We start from the raw sequence: 15,257 nt of genomic DNA on the forward strand, positions 1-15,257 counted from the left end.
AAAAAGCAAAACATCCAACCATCAATCTATAGATTCAAATCATCATAGCCATTGGATCTATTATATTTTCTAAAAAATTACCCACCTATGCCATTATGAAAATAGTCTAAAGTAACCCCCTAAATCTATATATAAATTACCCACCTCTGCCATTATAGAAAATAAACTAAAGTAACCCCTAATCTTAATCAAAATTACCCACTTATGCCATTGTAAAAAATATTTAAAATAACCCCCTAATTTGCGACTGAATTGCCTACCACTATTACTTAAAAAACTTAAAGTAACCCTTTAAATTTGCATCTATATTACCCACATATGCTATTATTAAAAATAACATGAGGTAATAACCCTACGTAATGTACAACAATATATGATTCTAAATTATCTATATCTTGCACTATTGGTATATGATATAATAATTAAGATCTATACGCATGATGTGTGTCACTATTTATAATTAAAGATATAAAGTGATGGGAATATAGATTTCTATGCTAAATTAAAGATATAAAGTGATTGCATAGAGTAATTATTAATTAAAAATTAATCACAACTGAATAAAGATAGGTACATACCTATATAAGTATTATGTTGAAGTATTGAAAAAATAAGAGAGTAGTAGGTAAACAATTTTGATCATTAGCTAAGAGTTTAACTTTTAAATAATTTTCAAATACAATAGCTTCTAAAAATATTAGTCCGTGCGGGAGCACGGGTTGATGGACTAGTTTATATAGTATTGGTTATATATGCAATCATAAATTGGGGAAACATTAAACTAAGCATAATCTTGAGGGCAATGCAGTGACTGATTTTCTGCTATGAACATTAAATAGAAATTGCGAGTCAAATTAGAATTTTGGAGACGGTGTCTGAGTCAAACCGCCACGTGATGGCATCAATCATCAGTTCAGGCAACTTCAGTTCAACAAGGGGACACTGTTTATACTATAATATTGGTTACATGTCCAATCGTAAAATGGGGAACTTTTGAACTAGGCATATAGGCCGGAAAGTGTGGTGATCTAGGCATCTAGCTTCCTCTTCTTGGGAGGCAGAAGCACAGAGCTGAGAGCGTTGCGACTCACCAGTGCAGCTCTCAGTAGCTTCATGATCTGTACAAACATTAGGAACACTCGGATCAAGTCAACTAGTCAAGCAGGCAGTAGACAAAATATAAGTTAAGGATTTTAACAAACTCCCGAACACAAATACGTCTAGATTTTTTTTTGGAAGAAAAATACCTGGAGTATTGTGAGAGTGACTTCTTTCTATAGGAGTTTTCCTGGCCGAATCTTCGCTGCACGAACAGCCTGTAGAGTGCTTGACATTGAAAGAGGAAGAATATGCAGGCCATCAGTCACCATGAATTTAACAGATCCTCCCTTCACGTATGCTTCACTGTCTTCACTTCCTCCGTTTGGCGATTTTGGATTCGACTCATGAAGGTTAGTGGATTTTAAACTGTTCTTGCAATAGGTACACTCATAGTACCGGATCCTGCCAAAGTTACAACTGTAAACAGGAGTTTCCTTCAAACATCGGCCAATGTCAGCAAAACCACCGGCCTTGAAGCACTTAATGCAGGCTTTGATTTGTAGCTTTCTTGGAGCTAATTCTTCAACTTGTAGGATCTTGGTGGTTCTGCAACCAGAGAAGGGCTCTGCTTTTGGGTCTAGTAACAAGCTCTGGCACTCTGGTCTTACACATCCTTTAGCACTTCCATCTATGCTCTTATAGAGATTATCAATACATCCTTTAAATGAGCCCTGATGACAATATGTTTTCATGATAGATCCTAACGGGATGCTTAACGAGCCAAATAGAAGATCGACGAAATCGTCAGAAACTTCAGCATACAACACGGAGTTGTTTCTTGTCTGAAGAACTCTTATCTTCACGTTGTTTAGCTTTTGGTCTATATCATTATGTTGGTCAGCATACAATTTCTCAGAGAGCACAAACAGGTCTACATCATCATAATCGATAGGAATATCAAAATAAATCCCAGTCAATGATCTCCCAAGCAGGCTAGTTATCTGTAACAAGTGGATGGACTTATCAAAAAAAAGTTTTAAGCTAAATGCATCTTGAATTCGAGAGTAGTTCGCTCTGGGAAAAACAAAATACATAGCTATGAGTAGGCAAACCTTTTGTGAATTGAGTTGGACAACCGTTTTCTCCAGAGTTGCTGGATCACGTACTCCAAATCTTTGAAAGAGAGACATCATGAGAGACGTCGAATTAAGCTGGCGCAACTATGAGATCATCAGTGATGATAAACTTGAAGCAGCCGTTCACAAAAAACCCCAGAATCAGCGTCTCCTCCAGCAGGTGCAAGGTTCCCATGATTCTCCGGCCTATCCCCAGCGTACTGCATGTCTTTGCCACATTTGCAGACTGCGTCAGGAACCGAGCTAAACCTGCAATCACCACCAGAAGCGCTGCAGCTTTTGTCTCTGCAGACTGCTTTTGTAGAGAGCTACCTGAGTTTCGTCTAGTGTGATTTCTTTCTCAGCGAGCTTCTCCTTTGGAATCTTTGCTGCACGCAGCAGTTGGAGAGTGTTCGAATACGTAGACTGTTTGTTACTATGAAGTTTCTCGAGCCTCCCTTGATATATGCGCCATTACTACTCGATGCGTACGCGCTTGTAGTTTTCGGGTTCGTCTCGTAAAGACTTGCGCCCGAAGGGTTCTTGCAAGGACAAGTCTGTGTGCGTGCTCGAAGACAAGTCAGCACTTGACCTTCAAATGTCTTGTATCTAATTCTTTGACATGCAGTGCATTGATACTGCAACCAAAGTGGGGCGCCAACTTTGGGGCTATCAGTAACTCTTTGCACTCACTTATGTGCCCTATCCCCGCTATATTCCTGTAAAGATTGTCAATACATCCATTTGGGGACCACTGCCCATAAGCCTTGATTATGGATCCAAGTGGAATGCTAAGGAGGCCAAAGATAAGATCAACAAAATCTTGCCCAGCCTCCGCATACAGCACTGATGCGTCGTCCTTTGTCTGAATGGGTTTAATCTTGATGGGGTCGAACTTGTGTTCAGGGTGTTTCGGTTGTTGAATGAAGTTCTCGGGGAGCTGATCTAGATTTACAGCATCCGGTGTAACCGCAGCATCAAAAAATAGTCCGGTTAAAGCTTGCTGGGATATTAGTGCTCTCTTAAGCAAGAGAATAGCGGGTTCTGCGTGTAGCCCGAACTTGTCCAGCAGGGAAAACACGATACTTGCAGAAGCAGGAGACACATGGAGATCGTCAGTGATGATTAACTTGATACCACTTGTGACAAACCCGCCATCCCCACTGTATGCAACAGAAGTATGAACGATTTGTGGATGTTCCGCAAATGTTTGCCCTGTGCCGCAGTTCTTGCAAACCGCATCAGGGACTGAGCTATACGAAAAACCTGGGCAACGCCGATTTGAGCAAATGCCGACCTTTCTAGGATTGGTGTCATCAATCCTGATTTTGAGTTGACCGCACTGACTTGCGGCAGCATTGAGGGGGCTAAGAAGCATGGCCTTGCAGGCCTTGGTCTGGAAGTGATCTATGCTGAGACTCTCCACGCTCTTGTACACCTCATCGAGGCAACCTGCTCCAGATTGCTTGCCGAGAAGGCGCACGATGGTGCCAAGAGGCAGGGTGAGGAAACTGAAGAGGACGTCCACAAAGTCATTGTCGGATTCTGCCAACAACACCCTCTGCTTCTCCTTGTCGAGGAACAGCTTCACAGCAACCGTTGCTCCATCGTTCGACATGGTGTGTGTGGATGTGTTCCAACCGGAAAGCAGGGTGCCTATGCAGTCCTCTAAATGCCTACGCATGCAGCGATTCAACTTCGGCATTTTGCAGGTCTGATCTCAAAGGACGCCCGACGATTGAGATCACGGCCGGGCAGCCGCCTATATTGAATGGACGATTCACATCTCACAGTAGTATCACACTGCATGCAAGCCGCTTCGTTTTCCAACAGGAGAGGATGGTGTTCACTGTTCAGGCAGCCTCGTTGCATTGTTTCTCACTCAAAAGTCGAAACTGCATGCCACGAATGGACGGCGCGTATCCTCTTCCGGTTCCAGTTCATTTCTGGCATGCCTTCATTTCTCGCAGAAATTGAAGTGGCCTAGTAATATTTTCTTATGCTTTTTCACGCTTCCAGTTTCCCTTCAGACAGGCCGCTAGCCCACTCATATGGCCTAGACCAGAAAGGTTTCTAATAAGCCCACGATCGCATACTTCACGGGCCACAAGCACATAACAAGGCAGCCCAGTAAGATGATGATGGGGTTGGTCAGTCAGGGCCCAAAACATCGAGGTCCACGCAGGGTTCCTGGGCCTCTCTCTTTCTCTACCTACCGCGGTCCGAGAAGATTTGCTAGAAACGGCCCGGTTCGCTGTTCAGCGCTGCCACACAAGCACGCGGCGCCGGCAGAGCCGCAGAGAGGCGGGGCGCGCTCGCCGCACGACGGCACGAGACGAAACGAAAACCTTCGAGACGAGCGAGCCCGTGCGCGGATGGTTTGGTTGCCGCTGCCGCTCGCGACCCGCAGTCAGCCATCGAGACGAGTCCGCGCGCCAGAACCCTGCGCTGCGCCACATCTGCCTGCACTTCAAAAATAATATCGCGGCCGTGCCTCCGCCCCAGTGCCACGTGTAAAGGCGTGTCCGCGCCTCTTCGGTTAGGGCAAGTACATTGGTGTCGCCTAATAGGCGGTCTACACGTAATTTTGAGACGATTCAACAGGCAACCCATACAATGGGTTGTCTCATAAGTTGTCTGATAGTGGTATATAATTCATTAATTTGTGCATAAGAAAAATAAAATATTATGGGTTGCATGGTAACAATAACTCGTACAATGGCTGTTAAGTTGTCTCATAGTCCTACAATTTAGCTCATGAGGTGGTTATTTCACGAAGCAACGACCTCTTTCTCTCTCCTCGCTCTCTCTCCTCCACATCATCAAAAATCCTACGTGATACTGCATAAGACGACTTATGAGATCGCTGACGTGTAGCAATGTATTGCCCTTGGGGAGCCAACCGAGATGGCGTCCGGAACGCGGCACGCGGAAACCGTGTACGTGCATCGTCTACGAGTAAAGATCTACGAGTAGCCTGTACACAACCCTAAGCACGTGCACGGAGCAGGCAGCTGCTAAAAATGGCATAGGTCATTGACTGCTTTGCTTGCATGCATTGTGCGTTGTCATTAGGGCTTATGCGCTTCAGCCTCCAGCGTTTGGCAAGTATGGACTTAATCAGGAAGGGAAAGGAAAGGTCTCATTGCATGTCCAGCGCTTTGGTAGGTATGGATTTAATCATGAATGGAAAAGGAAAAGTCTCATTGCATGTTCATTTGTGGCCATCAGTATCCAAAAGAATGAAGACATCACGTATATGCCATCTCTGCTATACAGTATGCATGGCAGGCTTCTTGGTAGGTGTGTCGATCGATCAACTAACGATGGAATTCAGAAATTGTTTTAACATTTGATTACTTCCATAATTATCCCTTATCATGTAGACCACTTGTGGAATTTCAAATGATGTAAATTGCTTTGCAGTAGAAGTTTAAAACTTAAGATAGGAAGTTTTTTTAAAGATAGTTGATGTCCAAAATTTACAGATTATTGCTCATTCCAATTTCAAGGTTTAGCATTATTCTGTTTTATTATCATGAGAAGACTACATAATTATGTAGTATATCTTAGATATATTAAACAACAGCATACGCGTGGCCGTTGGCCTGTTTCAAAAAAGATCGGAATTCAGTTCCTTCAGGCGCGGAATCGATCTGTCGCCAATTCGCCATTGGCCAAGATACCCCTTTGACCCAAGATTCTCTCGTCTCCAACCACCCAACAAACCACCCGAAGCGGATCTTCGGCGCTCCCAGCCAGCCGGGATATTTATACCGCGCGCCGTCACAGGCTTGCTCTGAACCTCAACACAGATCTGAAGAAGGTGCGGGCCGGCTTGGAGGCGCCGAGCAGCGATGGAGATCGAGCACCATTCCGGCGGCCGCGTGGCGGCCGTCGGCGGTGACGACGACGACGTGGAGCTGGTGGAGCAGGTCCGGCTGACGGTGCCGACGACCGACGACCCGACGCTGCCCGTGTGGACGTTCCGCATGTGGACCATCGGCGTCGTCTCCTGCGCGCTCCTCTCCTTCTTCAACCAGTTCTTCGCCTACCGCAGCGAGCCCATCATCATCAGCCAGATCACCGTCCAGGTCCGCCTCTTCTGTTCCCGAATCCCGATCGATCTTGCCTGCCTGCCATGTCTCGGCTCGGCTTCTGGACGTTTCTGGCAAGCATGTGAACGCAGGTGGCGGCGCTTCCGGTCGGGCACTTCATGGCGCGGGCGCTGCCGGACAAAAAGTTCTCGGCGTTCGGCAGGGAGTGGTCCATGAACCCGGGGCCCTTCAACGTCAAGGAGCACGTGCTGATCTGCGTCTTCGCCAACGCCGGCGCCGCGTTCGGCAACGGCGGCGCGTACGCGGTCGGCATCGTCACCATCATCAAGGCCTTCTACCGCAGGAACATCTCCTTCGTCGTCGGCCTGCTCCTCATCATCACCACTCAGGTACGTGCCGGTTTGTGTTTCGCACGATTAATTGTAGGTGTTGTGCATGGAACAGGGCGCTGATTTCCATGTCTGTAGGTGCTGGGGTACGGATGGGCAGGGCTGATGAGGAGGTACGTGATCGAGCCGGCGCAAATGTGGTGGCCGCAGAGTCTCGTGCAGGTGTCCCTCCTCAGGTGAGAGACCACTGGTCACTGATGTGTCTAATAATTCGACCAAATCCTTTCGACGCATTACTCACTGACAGTTTGATTACGCACGCACGCGTGCATTCAGAGCGTTGCACGAGAAGGAGCAGGGTCGGCGGATGACGCGTGGCAAGTTCTTCCTGATCGCTCTCGTCTGCAGCTTCACCTGGTACACCGTCCCGGGCTACATCTTCCCGACGATCACCGCCGTGTCGTGGGTGTGCTGGGCGTTCCCCAAGTCGGTGACCATGCAGCAGATCGGGTCCGGCCTCAACGGCCTCGGCGTCGGCGCCTTCACCCTCGACTGGTCCGTGGTCGCCTCCTTCCTCTCGAGCCCGCTCGTGTCGCCCTTCTTCGCCATCGTCAACGTCTACGTCGGCTTCGTCCTCCTCGTCTACATCATCGTGCCCGCCTGCTACTGGGCCTTCAACCTCTACGACGCCGGCACCTTCCCCATCTACTCCACCGACCTGTTCACCGGCGCCGGCCAGCTCTACAACATCACCGCCATCGTCAACGACAGGTTTGAGATCGACATGGGCGCCTACGAGCAGCAGGGGAAGATCCACCTCAGCTTGTTCTTCGCCATTTCCTACGGCCTCGGCTTCGCCTCCATCGCCGCCACGCTGTCGCATGTCGCCCTGTTCTACGGGAAGTACGTGCGCTCATCGCTTCGATCCCTGCTCGATCGACATGGATGATCGTCATCGTCGATCCAATGATGACTGTTTTGTTTGTGCAGGGAGATATACCAGAGGTTCCGGGAGTCCTACAGGGGCAAGCCGGACGTGCACACGAGGATGATGAGGAGGTACGACGACATACCCAACTGGTGGTTCTACGTGCTGCTGGCGTTGACCATGGCGGTGGCCATGGTGCTCTGCACCGTGTTCAAGGATGAGGTGCAGCTGCCATGGTGGGGGCTCCTCTTCGCCTGCGCCATCGCCTTCATCTTCACGCTCCCAATCAGTGTCATCACCGCCACCACAAACACGGTACTACTTACCTAGCAATTGCAACTCCAATGGATCGGACATGGTTCCCAGTTCCAGAAGTCAATTGATGACTGTGGTTCGTGTTTGCAGACACCAGGGCTGAATGTCATTACAGAGTATACCTTGGGGCTGATCATGCCGGGGAAGCCGATAGCCAACGTGTGCTTCAAGGTCTACGGCTACATGAGCATGAACCAGTCCGTATCCTTCCTCAATGACTTCAAACTTGGCCACTACATGAAGGTCCCCCCGAGATCCATGTTCCTAGTTCAGGTACTACGACAAGTCTTGCTATACATCTCTTTGATCGTGGCCAACTGCAGTTGATGTCTGACCAAACATGCTATTCGTGTTTGAAAATCAATCCTTCAGTTGATCGGGACGGTTGTGGCGGGGACGGTGAACACGATCGTGGCGTGGTGGCTGCTGACCACGGTGCCGCACATCTGCGAGAAGGCCCTCCTCCCGGAGGGCAGCCCGTGGACGTGCCCCGGCGACCACGTCTTCTTCGACGCGTCCGTGATCTGGGGCCTGGTCGGCCCGCGCCGCATCTTCGGCCCTCTGGGCTACTACAACGCGCTCAACTGGTGCTTCCTGGGCGGCCTGGTCTGCCCGCTCTTCGTGTGGCTCCTGGCCAGGGCGCTGCCGGGGCACGCGTGGTGGATCAGCCTCGTCAACCTGCCGGTGATCCTGGGCGCCACGGCCAACATGCCGCCGGCGTCGACGCTCAACTACACGGCGTGGTGCTTCGTGGGCACCGTGTTCAACTTCTTCGTGTTCCGGTACCGCAAGGGGTGGTGGAAGCGCTACAACTACGTGCTGTCGGCGGCCTTGGACGCCGGCGTGGCCATCATGGGGGTGGTCATCTACTTCGCGCTGTCGGGGCACCCGCTCGACTGGTGGGGGTCCAGGGGCGAGCACTGCGACCTCGCCACCTGCCCCACGGCCAGGGGCGTGCAGGTGGACGGATGCCCTATCCTCTGATGATCAAACACCCAGGACAAGAAGCACCCGCCTAGAGGTGTAGAAATTCAAACAGATATGTGCTGCTGTGGTGATTGCTAGTACCATCGTATTTGTACATAAAGATTGTGAAATGACATTGGGTTAGGTATGAAAATGCTCTTTACTCTGGTCTGATCGGTAGTGCTTGCATTTGTCGTCCAGTTCGGCTTTTACTTGGATGTTGGAAGTGATCCTTATCCCAGCATGTGCCTGACTTAAAAGTTCCAAACCTTTGTGCTTTGTGGCTGGGCTATATATATATATATATATATATACATATATCAAGAAGTCCCTCTCTCATTTGCCAAGGCACGGTTCAGTTGCGGAAGAACTGAAAAATACGCTATTTGCCACACGAAAAAATTTACCACGAATCAATGGTTATTCTTCTTCGTATGCATGAGGATGTAACAATGTTCTTTCCACCGTCTAAACCACTTGCATGAGGATGAGAGGCATCAGGATCGATGCTCGAGCAACATCTTCTTCAGACTCAGTTGATTGAAGCCGCCTTGCTCGTTCCTTCCAGGGAGTCATCGCCATATGATTGCCTCCGAGTCAGCGCCATACGTCGAGAATTCTACCTCCTCCCTGTGCTTCCCTACGTCTAAAATTCCCTGCGATCCTCTTGAGATTGTACCGGAATTCCCTGCGATCCTCTTGAGATTGTACCGGAGGCACTCAATTACTCTTGTTATTGTAATGCGGCGGTCTAAGGCTATACAGCGTTTGGTCTTGCAGCCGTGTATACATTTTCTTTTCAGAAAAATGATGACGCCACAGTGTAGATGAAAAATGCATGAGCATTTGATTTCTTTTCAGCCGTTCATTACTAGTTGCGCAGGGCATCTTCAAGACTGCACGAGCACGATTAGCAAGATAAAAGAGGAAATGAAATCACTCGTACTATAGCAACAAAATGTCGAAATGTGCACAACGGTTTCAAGAAAGCAGAGTTAGGTTGCAGAGTTCTTTAGCACATGGGCGGTTGAGCTTGGTCAGTATCGTATACACGTCCTCAAACTGAAAACACACCCGCTTGGCCAAGTGCACGTCGTCAGAGCTCACGGTAATAATAAGCTCACCTACTCCTACTCCGCTGCCTAGAGTGAACTATCACTACGCGACTCCCATCCGCTTCATTATAAAAGCAGAACGAAGGCAACTAGTAGAAGCAGAAGAGAACAACAAGATCCAAGAAAGACGATATATAAAAAAAAAAAAGGTGAGAAACTTAAGACAGAAATGCAAATGCCCCCAACCATCCTCTCCTACTGCCCTCATGGTTATCATATGGTAGAGATATAGACTTCGAATCGAAGCCTGATGTTTCTTTTCTTTGTACACGCACCACTCCATCTTTTGAACCAGTAACTGAGGATGAGAGGCGTCAGGACTCATCCTCGACCAGCTCCCTGTCATGCTCAATTGATGGATGCCGCCCTGCTTGGTTCTTCAGAGAGTCCACGCGCCTCACGAGCTTACGGCGCGGTTGAAGGTACCCGATGATTTTGGAACTTCAAGAACTCACGTCCATCATCGCACGGCCTTCACGTCCATCATCGCACGGCCTTCCACCTGAGAGCAGATCAGGTGGCTACGCAGCGTTGGTCTCATCGAGTAGCTTTTGGGCGTTCGAACCCAAATCAAGGAGAGCTGTTGAAAAGAACACCAACGAAGAATCGTGTTGCGAGTTACCATAGTATTGTTTTTTTTAAACATTGGCAGGAGCACTGCTTATTCATTTAATAAGAGGAATAGAAATTTTAAGTGTAGCATTACATGGATATTACACGAAAACTAGTTACTCTCTTACACATAACGTAACAAAGACTTTCTGAAAACATTACGAAATAATAGGATCTTCACGGAGGAGCGGTGTGCCACATGCCATTCTTCTAAGTAGAATCTCATTCTGAATGAGATGAACAAGTTGATCAGCCCTCAGCGATTTGTTGTCGAAAATTCATCGATTCCTTTCTTTCCAAATATTCCAAGTGGTGTACATTATTACTGCTGCAACCGTCGATGCTTTCTTTTTAGTGGCTTCAAAGTTAAGTCTCACCACTCCTGTATGTCCCCATCATAAGGTGAAATGAAGTCAGGAGGCCATCCACCAGTTGGACACTAGAAACCAAATTTGCTTGGCATAAGAGCAGTGCAAGCATATGTGAGTTGCAGTTTCCAGCTCCTGATCACAGAGGACACACGTTTCAGAACACGGCCAGCTTCTAGCTAGAAGATTATCAGCTGTCAGAAGTTTCGATTGTACTAGAAGCCAAGCAAAGAATTTCAACTTCCCTTCAGCATAAGCTCGCCAAATATTATTTCCTTGCACTGTTGTGACAGTGCCCTGCAGCTGAACCAAATACGCCGATTTTGCAGTGTATTGACCTTCTGCGGTCCACCGCCACCGAATTGAATCTTCCTAGTCAGTAAGCGCATTTTGCACCAAGTCCCACAATACAACAAATTCAGACATTTCTTGAAGAGTGGTCATGCGCCGAAGCCCTCTTATCCAATTGTGATTAGGTAACTCTTCTTGAACTGTTCTTTGCTTTCTTCAAGCTAACTTGTAAAGGTTGGGAGCAAAGTGCATCGGAGCTTTTCCTGCCAGCCAGCTGCTTTGCCAAAATTTAGCCTGTGATCCATTCCCAACAGTTACAACCGTGCTCACTCTAAACAATTGCCTGTCTATATTGTCACATGGAGTAGAGGTGCCAACCCATGGCCTCTGAGGATTGGTCCATTCAAACCATAACCATCTTAATCTCAAACTCTGCTAAATAGCTCAAGGTTTAAAATTCCCAGACCACCTAAGTTTTTGGTAACAAGACCTTCTTCAAGTGACCAAGCAATGACCCCCATTGGCATTTTCTGATCCCCTCCATAGAAAACTCCTTCTGATTCTGTCTATCCTCTTGATAGCCCATTTTTTCAGCGAGAAAACCATGACAAACTAAATGGGTATAGCTGTGAGTACAGATCTGACCAAGGTTGCCCTTCCAATCCTCCTCCTAGTTCGCCTGCTGAGGGCTTCCAATGAGCTGACCAACTTCCTGTCAAAGGATGTAGACAACAGATATCAAAATTCCAAATCACTAATAAGGCAAGTGTTCTGACACAAGTTAAAAAAAAATTACTGATGAACTACTGATCATGGGCGACATTAAACTTGAAACAAATTTAACTTGCACTACAACGCAATGTTCATGGAACAGGACATGTTACATAAGCAAACATTATTGTTTCAACCCATCAGTACACATCACTAGAATAAAATAAAGTCATGCCACAATCACTCTACTTGTTCAACATGTCCCAGTTGAATTGTATCCAATTCAGTCGGCCCTCTTTCGTTTTCATCTGCATGAACGCCGTCCGATAATCCGGGTTCCTAGTACATAAATAAAGTGCCTGGCAGTAAAGCGGAGACCTCTCCTGTAGACCATCTTCTTCCATAAGTTGCATTGCACGGACCATTTCCTCACGGTTAACACGTTTCTGGCTTCTCGTTGCCACAGTTTTAGAAAGGTCTCTGACGTAGTCCTCCAAGCTGCCACTTTTCCTTTTCGAAGGACCATCAACAGAGATTTCCCAGGATAGCCTTTTGAACAAGTTATGAGCACTACTAGCCTCAGTCCCCACGCTAGGTGTCACCTCGCGAATACCTCCTGCCGTCAGCAAGGTGCCCCTGTCTTGGGTGTCACGGCCATACAACGTGTACAATTCATCGAGGAACGGGGGTGGCTTAACAGAACTCGGCTGGGCAGCACCAGTACTGGTTTCCTGTGATGACGAACAGTACATGTCAGTAACAAAAATATGTTGCTACAAATAAGATGAGGAATAAGTTATGGGACTGTCAAAGGACGTACCCCTTCATCGTCATCCTAAAAGCTGGAATCAGCAGCAACGCCACCAGTTTGTTTGTCACGACCTAAATCAGATTGGGATTGCAAGTCCTTCCAGCTCTGGAATGCTCTCCGCAAGGCGTTCAACTTGTTCTGCAGCTGCTTGCTGCCCAAATTCAGACCAGTCTGTTGTTTGAAGCTGCGGTACACGTGCTGCCATCCCAACTTAGTGAGGCACATGTTGCTCCAATTGAATTGGTTCTTCTGAGCAATGCACAAGTCCAGCAATATTTTCGTCGTGGCCTCGTCCTAGTTGGCACGGTTACAAGCCATTTGAATACACAGCAGCTGCAATTATATTGCACCGAAGTACGGATAACCAGGAGGCATACAAGTACACAATCTCAGCAGTAATGGATATGTTACTTGCTTTAGCAAATGTCTTGGCACATTTGTGGTGGAAATTGTACGGACAGACCGGTGGGGGAGAGCACGACGAAGTGGATGACGATGCCAGTGTGGGCACCGTTGCTAGTTCGTAGCGGTTGGGCTGCTACTAGGCTTGTAGCAGACGCCTGGAAAGGTGACAAACAAAAACAGGCACATCACTTTAGTTGACTGTGTTGTAGAAAAGTTTGCACATTTAAGCTGAAGAGCATGCTGGAAGCACAATGCACACAAGTGATAACATCATGACCATGGACAGAACCAGGTAAACAGAGATTAGATGCTCATGGTTTGTAGTATGAGCAAACATGTCATGTATGTCTGTTTGTCATGGTAACCCAGTTATGAGGTCATACATGTATGCCAAATTTTTAGTAGTTCAACATCACAGTACAAAAATGGAGCATGTGTACCTAAGTAGCAACAGGAAGCTAAAAATTTGCAATGCTAATGCACAGAACACCCAAGCATTACAACACAATGTTCATAATCACAGGCAATGCAGGAGTAAAGCATGTTCAGGAAGCCACACAAGAGTAAGGGCTCTACATTAAGGAATGCAGGAGTTACCGGAAGTGAATCTGTTGGCCCAACCAACTGAATGTCAAGAATTTGTTGGCCCAACCAACTGAATGTCAAGCATGAACCTGCAAAAACGGTGGACAATGAACTGAGGTTCAGCAGATGCAACCCTTTTGCTACCAACAATTGCGAGGTTCAGTAGATGCAACCCTTTCGCTACCAACAATTGTGCTTGATCAACAACGTGAGGCGGGTAAACACTTTGCGGCTGCAGGAGGCATACCTGGGTGACCACCTGCACCTCTAGTTTGTACGGTGCCGGGGGGAGGGGGGGCACGGTGAAGGACGCGACGGCGGAGAGCCCGGATCCCGACTGCCGTGCTAGCCGGTGACCTTGCTCCCTGGCGGCGGCGTTCACCCCCAGTGTGGCGTGTGGCGGAAGGCCAACTGCTATCGACCGGAGCTTTCCGCTTCACTTCCGTACCCTCCGCCACTGCGCCACCGACATCCTCGTCGCCTCCATGGAAATCCACCTCAAGCTCGATGCCTCGATTCCGATGTCCCCGCGCTCGATTCGACGTCCGTGGGCGAGCGCCACCACCTCAGCCCCGGTGCGGGAGTGCTCCGCCGCACGAGCGAGGCTCCGCTAGCCTAGCCCCGGCGTGCGCGAGCTTTGCCAGCCCAGAGGAGGGGAGAGGAGGATGGCGAGGGAGTGGAGCAGAGGATGGTGGGAGTAGAGAGGGTCGCGGGGTGAGTAGAGCAGAGGAGCTCACCATCCATCGCCATGGGAGAGGAGCTCATGGGACCTGCGGATCGTCGATTCGCGTGGAGGAGATGATGCCGGTGTCGATTCGGGGCAAGGGTGGGGCTGGATGGGGGCGGGCGAGCTCCGCCGCACGAGCGAGGCTCCTCCGGCCCAGCCCCTGGGTGAGAGATCGGCGGCGGGAGTGGAGGACACCAGAGCGGCGGCGCAGGGATAGGGGAAGAAGAGGGGAGGGAGGAGAGGGCGGCCGAGGGGGAATGGAGCAGAGGGCGGGGGACCAGCGGGGAGTGGCGGCGCAGGGACGGGGAAGAAGAGGGGAAGGGGAGAGGATGCGTCGATTTGTAGTTTGGCTCTAAAAAAGAATTTTATTCACAATTTAGTCCTTGAGTGAAATATAAGTTACCAGTTTTAGGTCTGCTGGAGAAGCGCGCAATTTTTTTTTACAAAACCTTCTCCCCCAAATTTACCAATTTTACTGAAGATGCTCTAACTAGCCACATAGCGAGCAAGTACTCACAACTCAGTAAATCAACAAATTCTCCCTGAAATGGGTGGTTGCTCGGTTGGTATGGTAGACACACCATCAAGCATATCGGCTCGCCCAAGTGCATGTTGTCAGACACGTACTCCTACTCCACTGCGTTGAGTGCACTAGGCGCCTCTTATAAGGTTCAGCCATGAGCCATGACAGAACCAAGGCAGCTAGAAAAGAAGCCTGACGTTCTCTTGAGAGAGGTGGGAAACTTAGAAAAGAAGCGTGGATGCCATCCTTTCGTTCTCGTCTCATCTGTTGGTGTTCGAGATCGATCAATATAACCCAAAGCCTGACGTCGCTTTCCTCTACCCACGCACCAAACCCCATCTTGAACCAGTAACTTCA

The 15,257-nt window shown here is 48.6% G+C and overlaps 1 protein-coding gene, 1 long non-coding RNA gene and 1 pseudogene across 2 annotated transcripts; 1 reads left to right on the forward strand and 2 right to left on the reverse strand.

Annotated features, from left to right (window-relative positions):
• Nucleotides 1–1,028: 1,028 nt before the first annotated feature.
• LOC101786669 lies at nucleotides 1,029–3,774 on the reverse strand (annotated as a pseudogene).
• A 2,239-nt stretch (nucleotides 3,775–6,013) lies between these two features.
• LOC101760894 (oligopeptide transporter 4) lies at nucleotides 6,014–8,779 on the forward strand. Its single transcript, XM_004976606.1, has 7 exons — nucleotides 6,014–6,250; nucleotides 6,346–6,603; nucleotides 6,682–6,779; nucleotides 6,880–7,446; nucleotides 7,534–7,786; nucleotides 7,877–8,059; nucleotides 8,159–8,779. Exons 1-7 carry the CDS (start codon nucleotides 6,014–6,016, stop codon nucleotides 8,768–8,770), a joined length of 2,208 nt encoding a protein of 735 aa, XP_004976663.1. The 3' UTR covers nucleotides 8,771–8,779.
• A 3,221-nt stretch (nucleotides 8,780–12,000) lies between these two features.
• Nucleotides 12,001–14,467, reverse strand: LOC111258022. Its single transcript, XR_002678650.1, has 2 exons — nucleotides 12,670–14,467; nucleotides 12,001–12,572 (listed from the first exon to the last, which is right to left on the reverse strand). It is a non-coding gene; the product is annotated as an uncharacterized LOC111258022 (long non-coding RNA).
• Nucleotides 14,468–15,257: the final 790 nt, after the last annotated feature.

This window comes from Setaria italica, chromosome VII (genome assembly GCF_000263155.2).
Source record: "Setaria italica strain Yugu1 chromosome VII, Setaria_italica_v2.0, whole genome shotgun sequence".
Taxonomy (NCBI): Eukaryota; Viridiplantae; Streptophyta; class Magnoliopsida; order Poales; family Poaceae; genus Setaria; species Setaria italica.